Source organism: Anguilla rostrata, chromosome 16 (genome assembly GCF_018555375.3).
Source record: "Anguilla rostrata isolate EN2019 chromosome 16, ASM1855537v3, whole genome shotgun sequence".
In the NCBI taxonomy this organism is placed as follows: domain Eukaryota; kingdom Metazoa; phylum Chordata; class Actinopteri; order Anguilliformes; family Anguillidae; genus Anguilla; species Anguilla rostrata.
Genome location: NC_057948.1, coordinates 23,524,115 through 23,537,556, shown reverse-complemented (window position 1 = coordinate 23,537,556; position 13,442 = coordinate 23,524,115). Strand labels below are relative to the sequence as shown.

Here is a 13,442-nt window from a genome sequence, read left to right as displayed (position 1 = left end):
ATAAGTAAGGATATCAATAATTCAAGAATGAATTTTACAATTTGTTTATGATCCAGTAGACACTCAGCTCTATAGTTTCCAGCTCCTTTCAAAAACAATACGATAAAAAAAAAATCTAAGCTCAGTTCCATAGTACGCCACCACAATGTTTTCAATAATTATACAGAATTTACTAAACAGGGCTAGTTTTGGGGAGAATGTAGATAGTTGGTTAAAAAAATTCAGTGTAGGCAAGTTTAAAGTGCTTTTAAACCTGTCTGTGCTCTATAATCTTCTTTTCTTTATAGCTGCCAGCTGACATTTTGGGTCTCACCTCCTTAACACCCTTGGCAATGATAGTAGTGAAAATAATGGGTGGCAGCCAATATGAAATAAAGATGATCTGATAGGACAATAAAAGTTGTGCAGGTATTTTCTCAAATCTATTTTTTGAATTATTGATTCTATCATTTGATTGTTCCAGCACAGTAATGATTATACCACCTCTCCACTGGCCAAAAGATCAGCAGGCTGGGGTAGGCCTTCGTGGCTGCTGGCCTGTTACCTCAGCCACCGCCTTGATGACTTTGTGGTACCTTGTTGTCCCCTTTCTTGGCGCATGTTGTCTCTTTTAAAGGTCCCCTCCCCGCCTCCCTCTGTGACTTCTCTTTCCTCCTCCTCTCCTCCTGCCGCTCCCTCTCGTCCAGCTTCTTACGCACCTCCGCCTCCTCGTACCTGCGTGCACCACTCTGCGGTTAGACTGCAAGGCTCCACCATGAGGCCAGTCAAGTCTGCAGAGTCAGCATGCTTTGTTCCAGAGGCACATAACCGCTAACAGCAGCTCTCCCACACCAGATAAGAGGGTATTAGCAACTCACAGAAAACAGAAATTGGATTGTGGCCCTTCAGGACTGGAGATGGGCAGCGCTACACTGCCGCTGTTTCAAACACCCTCCTCAATTACAGCACAGACCAGCTAGTGGTGGGGATTCTGAGTGCTGATATACATGCACTGTAATGAACTATACCATGTCACACATTGTTCTTATCTCCACATGTGAGCAGTCGAGAAGCAAGCAGAGGAGCAGTAGCATGGCAAACCTGAGCTTTAGGCTGTCAGACAGCTTCTCTGCCTGCTCAATCGCTTTTTTCAAACTGGTTGGCCCCAGCACAGAGAGAAAGAAGTCCTTAGGAGAAAAGAACAAATGACAGAATAAAGAATGTATTAATTAATGGCCAGTATAAGTTTCATTTAAAAAAAAATAAATACCAAGTTTCTCATGAAAATTATGCACCCAGCAGTATTACAGCATGAACGCAGGGAGAGAATGAGTACTTTGCGTTGCACTAAAACTAATTACAATCAATTATTTAAATTCCACCTTTAGGCATTAAATTATTCACCACTATGCCCCTTGAACAGTATGTGCTGAAATGAAAACTAGTTTGTACTTCAAAGAGTGCCAGGCTCAGTCAAAAATGCAAAAGAAGGAGATAACCATAAATCCTGCAGGATTCAAAATAGTGCTTTTCTATGTGCTCTGTGGGTATTGACAGATTGACATAGTTCACTGATTGCTTTATTATTGTGTGGTACACTTAATTTCACCTGACCTTGAACAATGTTTTGATAGCTCAATGAGGAAAATATTATTTATAACTTTCCTTGATGACAGATGTGCCCTAAGAATTTTGCGTAAACAAACTATATGCTATTTTTATTTAAGCATGCACGATGGAGAAAAATGAATTTAGTTTTATTCTGGCTTTGTACACCGTTGACAATGATGAGACAGCATGTCTCCTAATCCTCCTGTCTGTATGCATATGCAGGCACAGGGACATGTTCACACACCTCACCACAGTCAGGCAACTAAAGATCAACCAGTGCTCATTTAGCACAGCAGGACAGAAGTGCAGCATCATGATTGGGGAAATGGGCTTGTAACTCTGAAGCCGTAGGCTTGATTCACAGGTGGGATGCTGTCTTTGTACCTTCAAGCAAAGTGCTTAACCTGAATGGTTTCTGTAACTATCTAGCTGCATAAATGGATTGTATGTAAAATGTAAATGCATAAAAATAAAGAAATAACTGAACAGTTTATCAAAGCTGGGGTGTACCTGTTGTTGCTTGAAATCGGGCCTTTTTTTGATGATGTCATAAATGGTCAGGTACTTCATGTACAGGACATAGGCCTTTTCCTCATCTCCATCAAGACGACTCTCCTCTGCTGCTTTAAGGATCTTACAGGCACTCTGCACATAGCTAAAGACCAACACAAACATTATATAAAACCCTACAATACCTGATACTCAAATGCAGCTCATTGTATAAATGTTCAGAGGAAATTACATATAAACTGCTGCTGATAATATTAATTTCCTCTGATTTGCACCTGAAGTAATCATTTCATTTTTAAAGTAATGATTTTCCTGTGGGATTTTTAATGAAGTGACAAAGAATTGACCTCTTGATGCAGTAATTCATTCAGCAAATGGCACACAAGAAGCAACTTCTTAATTATCATGGCAACAATGAATTATTTAGCATTCCAGTCATTTTATTGCATATTTGGAAACAGTTTAATTTTTCGTTTGTTGAACAGGGAGCAGTATACCTTCTCGTGTTAATTTTATCAGGCTTAATTTCGGCTTTCTTGTTCAGGTCTCCCAGAGACGTAGATAGATACAGCTCCTTTAATCCAGCTGTCACGGCTGGCATCTTTACAGGAATATTGAACAAGCAGGAAACTTATTTTCACATTGTCACAGTCATTTAGCGCGGACTCACCTGCAAAATGAGAGTAACATTCAGATTCAATATCCGAACATGATTTTACTAACTACACAGCCTCATCCAAATTATTTTTGTCAAAATAACAGCTGAACTTACAAACATGATGAGTGACCTTCGCATTTCAGATACCATGCTTGGAGGATTCAACATTCATAGAGTGCATCGCAATTAAACGCTACCGTTACATTTAAGCAGAAATCTGAACTCAATGATGGCTTGGTTTTAGTTTACCATGCACGGAAGACCCTCGACTTGATTATGCGCGTGAACTGACATAGCAAGCTAGCCATTTACAATAAGCAAAGTTTTGATAGCAAATTGTATAACGTCAAATGACATTCCTGAAAAACTCAGCGGATACCGGTAACGTTAACATTGCATTTGTTGAGACACACATAGGTAAAATAAGCTTTTCACTTGACCCACAACCCTAGTGTGAGAGAGGGATAGGTAGCTAGGTAAGTTAGCTTCTAGCCGATCAGTCTAATCAGAAAAAAGTAGCTTGCCTTTTTAGCATTATTTCCAAGCATGCTAGACAAGAGGTCACACAAGCGACCAAATAACTAGACAACTGCAAATAGTTACAGCTATCTCTAGTTATATTTTTTAGAAGAACGATATCATACAGCGAATGAGATAGTGTCTCACCGCAACGAAGTTGTCATTTTGATGAGCTATCCAGACAGACAGCTGATTACCGGAATAGACCTCCTCAATTGTGGACTTGCTAGCAAGCTCAGTAGGCTAACGTTACGTTAGGGGGCAGGATTGGTTCAAAACGGCCAGCTTTATTAACACAAACACTTGCAGCTGCTCGGTAAATTACGATAGCAATAAATATGATTAACATAACCTTTCTCGTTAACTAGCGGAATAGCTAATGAGTTATTAGATGTTTGGTTGCATCCTAGTTAACGCTAGCTGCTGTGTTTGCTTGCTAGCTAACGGTTTAGGTGACGTAAGCCAGCCACCGTTAATGTTTGCTCGCTGTGCAAGCTGTGGATCACTAACGTTTTACTTTTTTAATTGAATCACCAACTCTTCCATCAGCTTGTGTCAGCTTACTCAAAAACACATAAAAATCAACTTCAGTCACGACTTCAGTAAATTAACAGAACGAATGTTTATGCTGCTTACTAAAACTTCACGTAACCAAGTACCGGTTAACCGCGGTACACAGCAACCCTGTGAACCACAGCGCATGCGTACTATTGCTATGTATCCATCCGCACATACGTATTAATTTTGAAATGTATCCTCGCCAGAATAATTTCATTGTGCAAACAATTAAATTTATCAAAAACAATCGTTACCCTTTAGGTCATCCGAAAATGATTAAGTTGCGAGGTGACACATTTGCTATCACAGTCAAGAGTGCATCTGCCCATTGTACTTCAAAGAAAAATGGTTGCATTGCCCCGTTGTGCACATCCGCGAAAAATACGGGACTTTTCTTTGAGTAGAAAAATTGGGCGCCGAACGGACGGCATCGCAAGAAATTCCCCCCGATTAGTTAATGCCAGCAGTGGTCTGCATTACTGAAGTTCCGCTAATTGAAACGCCAAGGTAAGGCTTGTAGGTATCAGCTATCACTGTGTCAGACTATAAGGAATCTTTTCCAGGTCAGTGTCTGGGTATTTTGTGTGGCCCCACCGGATGTGGAAGTTGATCTCTTTGCTGGTGGAAAAATAATTCAACTTCCCCCGGAACCCCGATCAGCCGACCAATTTCCTGTTTATTGCGTTAACGTACCAGATTTCCGGGGTTACTGCTGTATAAAGCACGTTTTGTTTAATGCTGGGGAGAAAATGTATTAGGCGATTTAAGTATGGGGTGTTGTACTCCAGTGGTAGTGAGTGGGGGTGGGGTGGGTGGGGGTCATGTTGTTGTTATCATAGAAAATGGTGGCCGACTGGATGAGTGGCTTCTTCACTAGGAGCACTGGGCAATGCGGTACACTGGTGTCTAGCTTGCTAGCTAGCTCCGACACATGCACCGCCGGATTATTGTTTGCGGTTTGTTTGTTGACCGACTTAAATTCAATTAGCTAACTGGTATGGAGAAGATATGTCTCCCTCGAACGTAATCAGAACCAATGACAAATATTTAGGTTAGCAAAATTTCTGTATCGCATTACCGTTAGCAGGCTAGCTGCCTTAGCAGTGTAGCTAGCTAAATTTGCTGGTTAACGGGTCCTGCAACGTTCAAGTTCCCATTATCTACTGTATTAAAGTAAAGTAATGAAATAAGTTAGACTTAACGCCTCACAATAAATGTAACATAAATCGGAGACTGCGTATTGTGTGTGGCCCCATCTAACTTTTAATTGCTTCCTGAATGACAGCAAGATAATCCACCAAGTCCAAGAATTGTGTTAAATGTTGCGGATGCAAAGCCAATACCTTTACATTGGAGTGTGGGGAAAATACTGAATTGCATTGATTGGTCGCGAATTGGTAGTTATTATTAAGGCAATGGACTCCGATACACCCACACAAGCGGTTTTGATTTGAATAATTGTGTTGTGTTTTGCTGCTTGATCCATGTTCCTGCCGCACAATAAATTAATATCTGAAGTAAAAGTATTTGGATGCATTTGTTCATTTGCAGTGTTTTGAATACACAATGTTGCTAAATAAAATGAATGTTTCAGATAAACGATAAGTTTAGTAATACAAACAATTCAAAGGAATTAAAAGTTTTTAGTTTTACAGCTATAGCTTTAGTTTTACACCTTACAGTAAAACAAGTCTCCCAGTGTTAAAGTAACATCACTATATTGTTTACAAGCACATTTGTGAACTGTATTGTAGTATTTAGTTCCATTTATCTTCTTTTGAGTTCAGTTTTTGAAATTTAATGGAATTGAAGGCAAGACATGAAGGACACTAACTGACTATCCCCAAGGAAGAATAGCCACAAAAGGCGAATGCAGAACGTTGATTCAAAATCAGTAGTCAATGTCCAAGTAATGAGTGCAGGAAAAGGTTTAATAAAAAAATGAATGAATGCAGATGGTTCAGTCAATGGACCGTCATCAGTGCATCAAACATGGACATACACTTCAGAAAGAGATTCAGAACAAGCACAAATCAGCTGCAACAGTTAATTGACTGTCATACAGATGATTGGAAATGTCACATCTTTCTGATCATGCCTTTTTAAAAAGTCACACTTCTTGTCTATTTGTGTAGTACTAAAACCCTGTTTGCCCCTCATAAGTCTTAATGAGGTCTAGTTATATTTTATGGGGCTGCACATTTACTTTTTGTTTAATTGCTGAAGCTGAAGTTACTAAAACCAATTAAGTGCTTTTGCATTAATGAAAAGCCGTATTTACAAACATTCTAAAAACGGGGGGGGGGGGGGGGGTATTTCATTTAGACTAAACATGGGCTGCACAGGTAATATATTTTAAAAAATGAAACATATTTAGCTTGCCATTGCTGTACAGATCAGGCCTTACCCAACATTATAGCTAGCTGGTGAACAAGACCTGTTACGTGCGGCATGCAAGGCACTTTCTTCTGATTATTTCTTAAGATTTACTGTTTGCAGTGGAACAGTGGCCTTAGTTGCTTGAACGATTTAAGTGTATCAGAAATTATTTAAGTTCCTTTTCTCCGCACTAGATGTCGCTAGTGGACATGGGAAAAAAGCTGCTGGAGGCAGCTCGATCAGGACAGGATGACGAGGTGCGGATCTTAATGGCTAACGGAGCACCGTTTACAACAGACTGGGTAGGTAAACCCATGCCTTAAAGCAGTATTTCCCAAAATATTGGTCGTAGGAGACATTGTGGTGGATCACGAGATACTATTATTTTATGTATAATACAAAATACACCAGTTCACAGTACAGTGTATTGCTACTCAGCTAAACACTGGAGCGTCACAGTTTCTGCAGGCTTATGTTTCCACCAATATATAGTATAGTATTACAGTAATAATTTATTACACAGTAAATAGTTATGTATAATATATAATTATCCAGTTCCCAATACAGTATATTGCTACTTAGCTCAATGCTTAAGTATCACAATACCTGCAGTTTTGTTTCCAGAACCCAGTTTATTAAACTGATCATTTAATCTACTGAACCAGTTGGGTTTGCGTACCCGACTGAGCTGAAATCTGCATGCAAAGTTAGTAGCATTTAGTTATCATATTAACAACTCATTATAGTAGTTATTAGATAAGCCTACAATGTGGCATGAAGTGCAAGAAGGAGACTGCTAATGTAGGATGGGGACTTGGGCCGCCTTTACTCTCAGACTGCCTTAGTTTGTATTTTACTACCTTATGAAATGTGCGGAGTCTGTACACCGGCCTGACCTTTCACCTCTCGGTGTAGCTGGGGACCTCGCCTCTTCACCTCTCGGCCCAGTATGGCCATTACTCAACCACAGAGGTGCTGCTGAGGGCAGGCGTGAGCCGGGATGCTCGGACCAAAGTGGACAGAACCCCCCTGCACATGGCGGCTGCAGAGGGCCACACCCGTATCGTGGAGGTGTTACTGAAAGTAGGTCAACAACCTGAGTGTCCCCTAAATGTGCCCAAACATTAAATAAGCACAAATAATTCCAAAATTTGAACTCTGATTACACTCAAGTTCTTATGATTTTTTTTGTAAAACTAATTTTATCTCCAGTCATAGCCATTTTATCTTCAATTAATGCATATGTGAGGAATTTTGGTTGATTTAATCTACCTCAGCATGACTAGAGGTTGACTTGAACTGGGGTGTCAGAGACTATCAAAGTCTATCAGAAGGGAGCAGACATGAATAGAGTTCACAATGACCCATTTGGTTATCTGCCACCTCATTGGTACATTTAGATCTGGGAAAGAGGTATGAAGCTTGTGTCTGAACAACACTGCATTGTGATTGACCTGCCTTGCTTTTACCCACTATGTTTCATACTGTAAAGAAGACTATTTTTGCTTTGTTAATAAATTGTTATTGACCTAAACTTTGGAACTACTAATTTTACTTTGCAAAGGAAGACTGTAGGAGACTGGACTGACCAGATGAGTTGCTCTTGCATTGAGACAAAGACAGCCCTGCTGATTTAATTGGTCAGTTCGATCTGTTTGTTCAGTGTGCACCTTGCTGAGTGCGACCAGTCAGGACTATCTCGGTCTGACACTGAAACCCAGTTTTCACAAAACAAGCTTGCATCATGCTTATGATGCTGTTATTCTTTTTAAAGCGGATCAGTCTGTTATACAATTTCCCAACCCCAACCACAGTAGTGCTGCTACCGATCACAGCCATAATGTTGGGCTGATGTTGGTTTTAACACTGTTTGAGTCTTCACTTCTCTGTGTACATTAGGAATTTCAGCTTAAACACCCCAAGGTTGCAATTTTCAAATTATCATCAGTAAATATACCTAAAAATACATAAATGGGGGAAGAGCAGGCAGAGATCCTGGAGGAGGCGAAAGTGACATCCTAGAACTTGCATCACACACGTTATTTTTTTCTCATGGGGCTCCTCAGGGGGTCCTCAGGGGGCTCCTCAGGGCGCTCCAGAGTGGATCAGTCGGTAAAAAGAGTCTCACTCAAAATTCAGGCTGAGCCCCACAGCCAGGACAATGCGAGACTAGTCTTTCTGAATCTGGAGCCGACTATGATAGGGGCCAAAAGGAACAGGACAGGACTCACCACATCCAGACAGGTAGAGACTGTCCACGTCCAGACAGGTAGAGTGCTTTAAGCTGACCAGGGCTCCTCAGGTTACCACTGTATTAGTGTTCTCTAGCTTCTCAGCTGATACCTGTGCCAAGTATTCGGTGAGAGAAACACCTCTCCTCACCTCAGTGCCAGCTCTCCTTCCATATGCTGTGTGAATAGTCCCTGCTGGGTTTATCGGAGGAGTACACAGTTTTTGGCTGCATGGGTGCAGGTGGAATATTGTAAGAACCAAAGCAAAGTACTAGTGGAAACTGCAAATGAAAGAGGAGGCACAATGAACAATGCTAACCCGTATACTGCTCACTTGAAATACCACATTTCGGAGGGAAAAGGTTAAATGTACTTACTGTTCACTTGGTTGCTCTTACCAAAGTAAATCAGTTATAGGTTTGAATAGGTACTTGTCTCATCTGGCACCCAGGGTAACTCAGATGTTCAGATGTGTGCACTACAAGCCTTGATACAAAGCTCAGATATAGTATAGAATATCTTCTTTCTCCCAGGGGGAACTTCAGATATGTGCGGCCTGGAACTTTGATCTCAACAGTTTCATTCATAGCCTGCCTTCCCTTTGATAGAACTAAGTAGAATGTCATTTGCAAGGTAATTGTCCAATTAAAAACACAAAGAAATTTTATTGCCAGAGCCAGTTTGCTCTGTATTTCTTTCATCATTCAGCGGGAGAGAGCAGTCTGAACAATGCATGCATTGATTTGGACCTTGTTTACAGCACGGCGCTGACGTCAACGCCAAAGACATGCTGAAAATGACCGCCCTCCACTGGGCCACAGAGCACGGACACCGCGATGTCGTCGAGCTCCTCGTCAAGTACGGCGCCGACGTCCACACGCAGAGCAAATTCTGCAAAAACGCGCTGGACATCGCCGTGGACCATGCCAATGAAGAGTTGGCAGAGATCCTGCAGGTAGCGGTTTTTACAGGATTTGGCCTCAGGCATCACTGCAGTGATAAAGTCTAGCACATGCCAATGTCCCTGTTGCAGGTCAATCAACATAAATGGTAACATATTCTACAATGGTAACTATTCAACATAAACCAAATCTTTTGTTTTTGTTGCACAATTGAAAGACAAGGACACAGTGTCATTGATGCAAAAAGCTCTCCCTTGTGGAGAATCTTCAGCCTGCTAAATGTGAGTGAGTGTGTGATTGAGTGAGTTACAAGCCACATCCATGAGGTGCTTCGCATCTAAAAATTGGCAAGAACATCCATGCTAAAAGCAGAGTTATTTGTGGGTCTCCTCACCCTCCCCCACAGAGCGTATCAGTATCTACATTTATTTTATTGTTTTGTCTTTCAGGTGTCCATGCAGAACCAAATTAATACGAACCCAGAGAGTCCAGACACGGTGACGATACACACAGGAACCCCACAGTTCATCATTGGCCCCGGGGGCGTGGTCAACTTCACCGGCCTGGTTTCTACAGGAAATCCCTCCAAGTCGACAGGTAACTGTATCATTTCAAATCAAATCTCAAAGTACCCTACGCTGATCTGCCTACAGTAAGGTACACAACAGTACAGGTTCAACTGAAAACTGTAGAGGACACTTGTCCAATGATGTACAGAAGAGGGGAAATTTAACTCAAGTGCAGCTCTCTACAAAAAAGAATTTTTCATATTCATAAACAACTGGAGGCTTCATATTTGCCGTGCTATTGAAGATACTCAAAATCTATGAAAACGTCTCTGTTAGTGTAATGGAAAAGCATACATCAAATCTCCTGCAGCTTCATAGCTTTCAAAAGGAGTTACAAGACCTCTCCAAGCCACGCCTCCACCCCTCATCCCAGGTAGCAGCAACACCCCTTGTTGAACACCCCTGAATGAAGACTTCTGTGTCTGTGACACTGGCTACCTGTGATGTCATAACAGGCTTTGATGTATTCAGAGGCTACAGCATAGCAGATTATTTTGATTGCTTTACAGCTGATGTTGAAGGTTAGCATGAATGAGCTTATGTGGGTAAATGGCAGAGGGGGATAAGATGTGTTCTGCAAAATTGCAGGTAAGCCTATGTGCAATCTTTGGCCTTTTCGCCAGCTGGTCCAAGCAAAATAAGGGTAAATAATACAATTTGGTCTGTAGAAAGCCCTTTTCATATACCACTGTTTGCCTGATGAAAGCAATTGTTTGGTTTCTAGACTGCATGACAAATAATATACTTTGGGGGGATGGGTCATCAAAGCTTTACAGGTAATCTAGCGGTTCCCGTGACAATGTAATTATTGTTGAGGCACCCAAAGAGAAAACCAACAGCCCACAGGATTCGTTTAACCCACAGGTGTTTTTAACAAAGCAAACAGCATAAAATAGTGGTTCCCAATCCAGTTTCTGGAGATCTATGTTTTCACTCCAGCCCTAACAAAGCACACCTCATTCAACCACTAGAGATCTTGTTGAGTCCCAAGAGGGGCAGCAAAAGCTAGAGCAGACTCCATCCAATGTCTACTTGTCAACTACACTCCTGAGCATTAAACCACGTTTAAACAACTTTTAGCTGTTTCTCGACAATTTCAACTGTAGGATTAACTGCGCCAAGAATACTAGCATCCATGAAATATGTACGTGTGTAGGTCTCAAATAATCCTCAAAAAAGTAGCGTGGGGCCCCTTGCAGTTAAGTAACTATAATTTAAGATTGAATTTGATCACTTACAGTTTACTACCCCTGAAGTAGGCTGAAGCACACAGCAGTGCGTTGCCCGAGGTGCGCTGTGCTGTGATATTTCTGTTTTATGATTATTTCCCTTTATTTAACCAGGTAAATCTGATGTGCTTACTGTTTGTATCATGTCCCAGTGGTGGCAACGGAGGAGGTGGTGACCGCAGACTCGGTGGACGGTACCATCCAGCAGGTCGTCAGCTCAGGGGGTCAGCAGGTCATCACTATAGTAACAGACGGCATCCAGCTTGGCAACCTGCAGAGTGGCATCGGCCAGCCCATTATTGTGACGATGCCAGACGGCCAGCAAGGTGAGACAACGGCACGATGCTTTGCTCGTATGTGTCATCTTCAAGGAGACATGAAGCACTCTGTATTATGACTCTGGTTCATTTGCATTTTACCTTAGATAAGATGTGGTCCTGCATTCAAATCTGAAATCTTAAACTACATTGCCTTGAAAAAGTATTTTCCCCCTTCCTGATTTCCTCGATTATTGCATGTTTGTCCTTCTGAATGGATTCAGATCTTGACATGTAATATTAGACAAAGGGAAACTTTATAAATACAAAACACATTTTTAAAGTAATTATTGAATTACAAGTTGAAACTAAATATTTCAACTTCTATCTGTATAGCTTTTGCTTGTGAGTTTTACTTGTGAGTTCCAATACCTATCAGTTTGTTTTGAGCTTTCAGCAAACAAATCGGTAGAAAATTTGAGTGTGAAATCCTTCTCAAATATTCAACACCAAAATTATTCAGCGACACTTTGGTTATATTCTTTAACATTTCATAAATAGGTACCTCAATATACTAATCCAAAATGGTGCTCTTTAGTGTTAACAGTCCCTGCCACAGACGTTGCAGAAGAAACCGTTATAAGTGAAGAGCCAACAGCAAAACGGCAGCGCATTGAGTTTATTGAAAATCATGTGGAAAGCCCGGAATTTGAGGTGAGTGAAAGCTTTAACATCTAAGCTCCACTGAAAAGTTTGTTGGACCTGGCTAGCAGTTTATTCTGTGTGAATGAGTACAGCTCCAGACACAATGTAAAATGTGCAGAGCTAGCCAATATTAGCTGTATGCCAATTCCTAGAGCGTCTGCTGGTTTTAATTTTTACTCTGCATCTAATTAATCAGTTATAAAGCAGTCGTTTACACAGGTACACCGTTAATTGCTTTCTGGTCCAAACAGATTTTTGGTTTACAAGCGCAAACTTCCTTCTCTTTAGGGCCTGCATTTGTACCGATTAATACTACAATGTCCAATTCACCTTTTCGATTTTGAACAGGAATAGAATGTGAGAATTTTGTACGGTGGTAGTCTAAACAACCCATTGCCTATTTACACGCAGGCATGCATGCACACCAATTGCAGCACAAGTAGGCTTCCAATACTTACTACTCTTTTTAAATACGACAACAAAAAAGGCAATGAAGTATACTGCTTAAGACCAGCTGTGTGAACGAAAGCTTGTCCTTTACTTGTGAAATATGGATATTACACACAAAAACTGCTTTATTCACAGGAGAAGGAAGCCCTGCAGAAGCAGCTGGAGGAGGCAAACCGCGAAGCGCAAAAATACCGACAGCAGCTTCTGAAGAAGGAGCAGGAAGCAGAAGCTTACAGACAGAAACTGGAGGCCATCACGCGCCACCAGAGCGGAAAGAAAGCCGCGTGAGCCGCCGCGCCTCACAAAGGACTTCCGCTGACCAGCCGCGTCTCAGACAGACCGATCACGCGCTCATACCGCTAAACACGACCAGACTGGCGCTTCAGGAATATACCAATTACAGAATGTCAGAGACCAGAAGATTCTAGATCTGGGTCGAGAAGGAATTCCGGTCGGGAACCTCTGCCTATGGCTGAGGGTTTATTGTTTTCTCTTTACCGTGGAGCTCTAAAGGTGCTCATACGGAGATGGACTTTTTGGGGATTTGCATTGCTCTGTAAATAATGTGGGCTGAATTTTGAATTTAAGTTTGCTGTATGTTTTTTATATACATTTTTTTTTACCATTGGTGCGAAATGAATTCAAACTTTGCACTGCACTTCTACTCGGAAGATAAAATTGATTTCCTTTTTTCCACAGACTGACACATTACTTGTATTCTAGAAAAAAACATATGCATTCTTTGTAAATAGTAGGCCTATTTCTGAAACCAAAAAAAGTCTATTCCTACTTGTTTTGCATTGAAATTGATGATGATGTGATTTCTGATAATGTAGGATGTCTGATTACAAACACTACATAAACAGCCAATATTTTATGTTGTCA

General features: G+C 41.2%; 2 protein-coding genes across 5 annotated transcripts in view; one reads left to right on the top strand and one right to left on the bottom strand.

Annotated features, from left to right (window-relative positions):
* Positions 1-4,231, bottom strand: part of LOC135242262 (ubiquitin carboxyl-terminal hydrolase 8-like) — a 19,139-nt gene extending 14,908 nt beyond the window's left edge. For 2 of the 4 annotated variants that reach the window (XR_010326293.1, XM_064313261.1), the window contains exons 1-5: positions 4,090-4,231; positions 2,598-2,770; positions 2,101-2,245; positions 1,081-1,166; positions 576-714 (exon numbers count right to left, since the gene is read on the bottom strand). Coding sequence is in view for 3 of the 4 variants with exons in the window: in XM_064313261.1 (XP_064169331.1) it covers positions 576-714; positions 1,081-1,166; positions 2,101-2,245; positions 2,598-2,701 (474 nt within the window). In the remaining variant the exon portion in view is untranslated. Of the gene's footprint in view, positions 1-575; positions 715-1,080; positions 1,167-2,100; positions 2,246-2,597; positions 2,771-2,872; positions 3,388-3,424; positions 3,941-4,089 lie in introns of those variants that run through there. The other 2 variants (XM_064313262.1, XM_064313263.1) reach the window with 2 other exon arrangements.
* Positions 4,211-13,442, top strand: LOC135242270 (GA-binding protein subunit beta-1-like). The gene is made up of 8 exons (XM_064313281.1): positions 4,211-4,342; positions 6,409-6,516; positions 7,130-7,297; positions 9,206-9,400; positions 9,797-9,944; positions 11,298-11,471; positions 12,001-12,116; positions 12,693-13,442. The coding sequence occupies exons 2-8, from the start codon at positions 6,409-6,411 to the stop codon at positions 12,843-12,845; spliced, it is 1,062 nt and encodes a 353-aa protein (XP_064169351.1). The 5' UTR covers positions 4,211-4,342; the 3' UTR covers positions 12,846-13,442.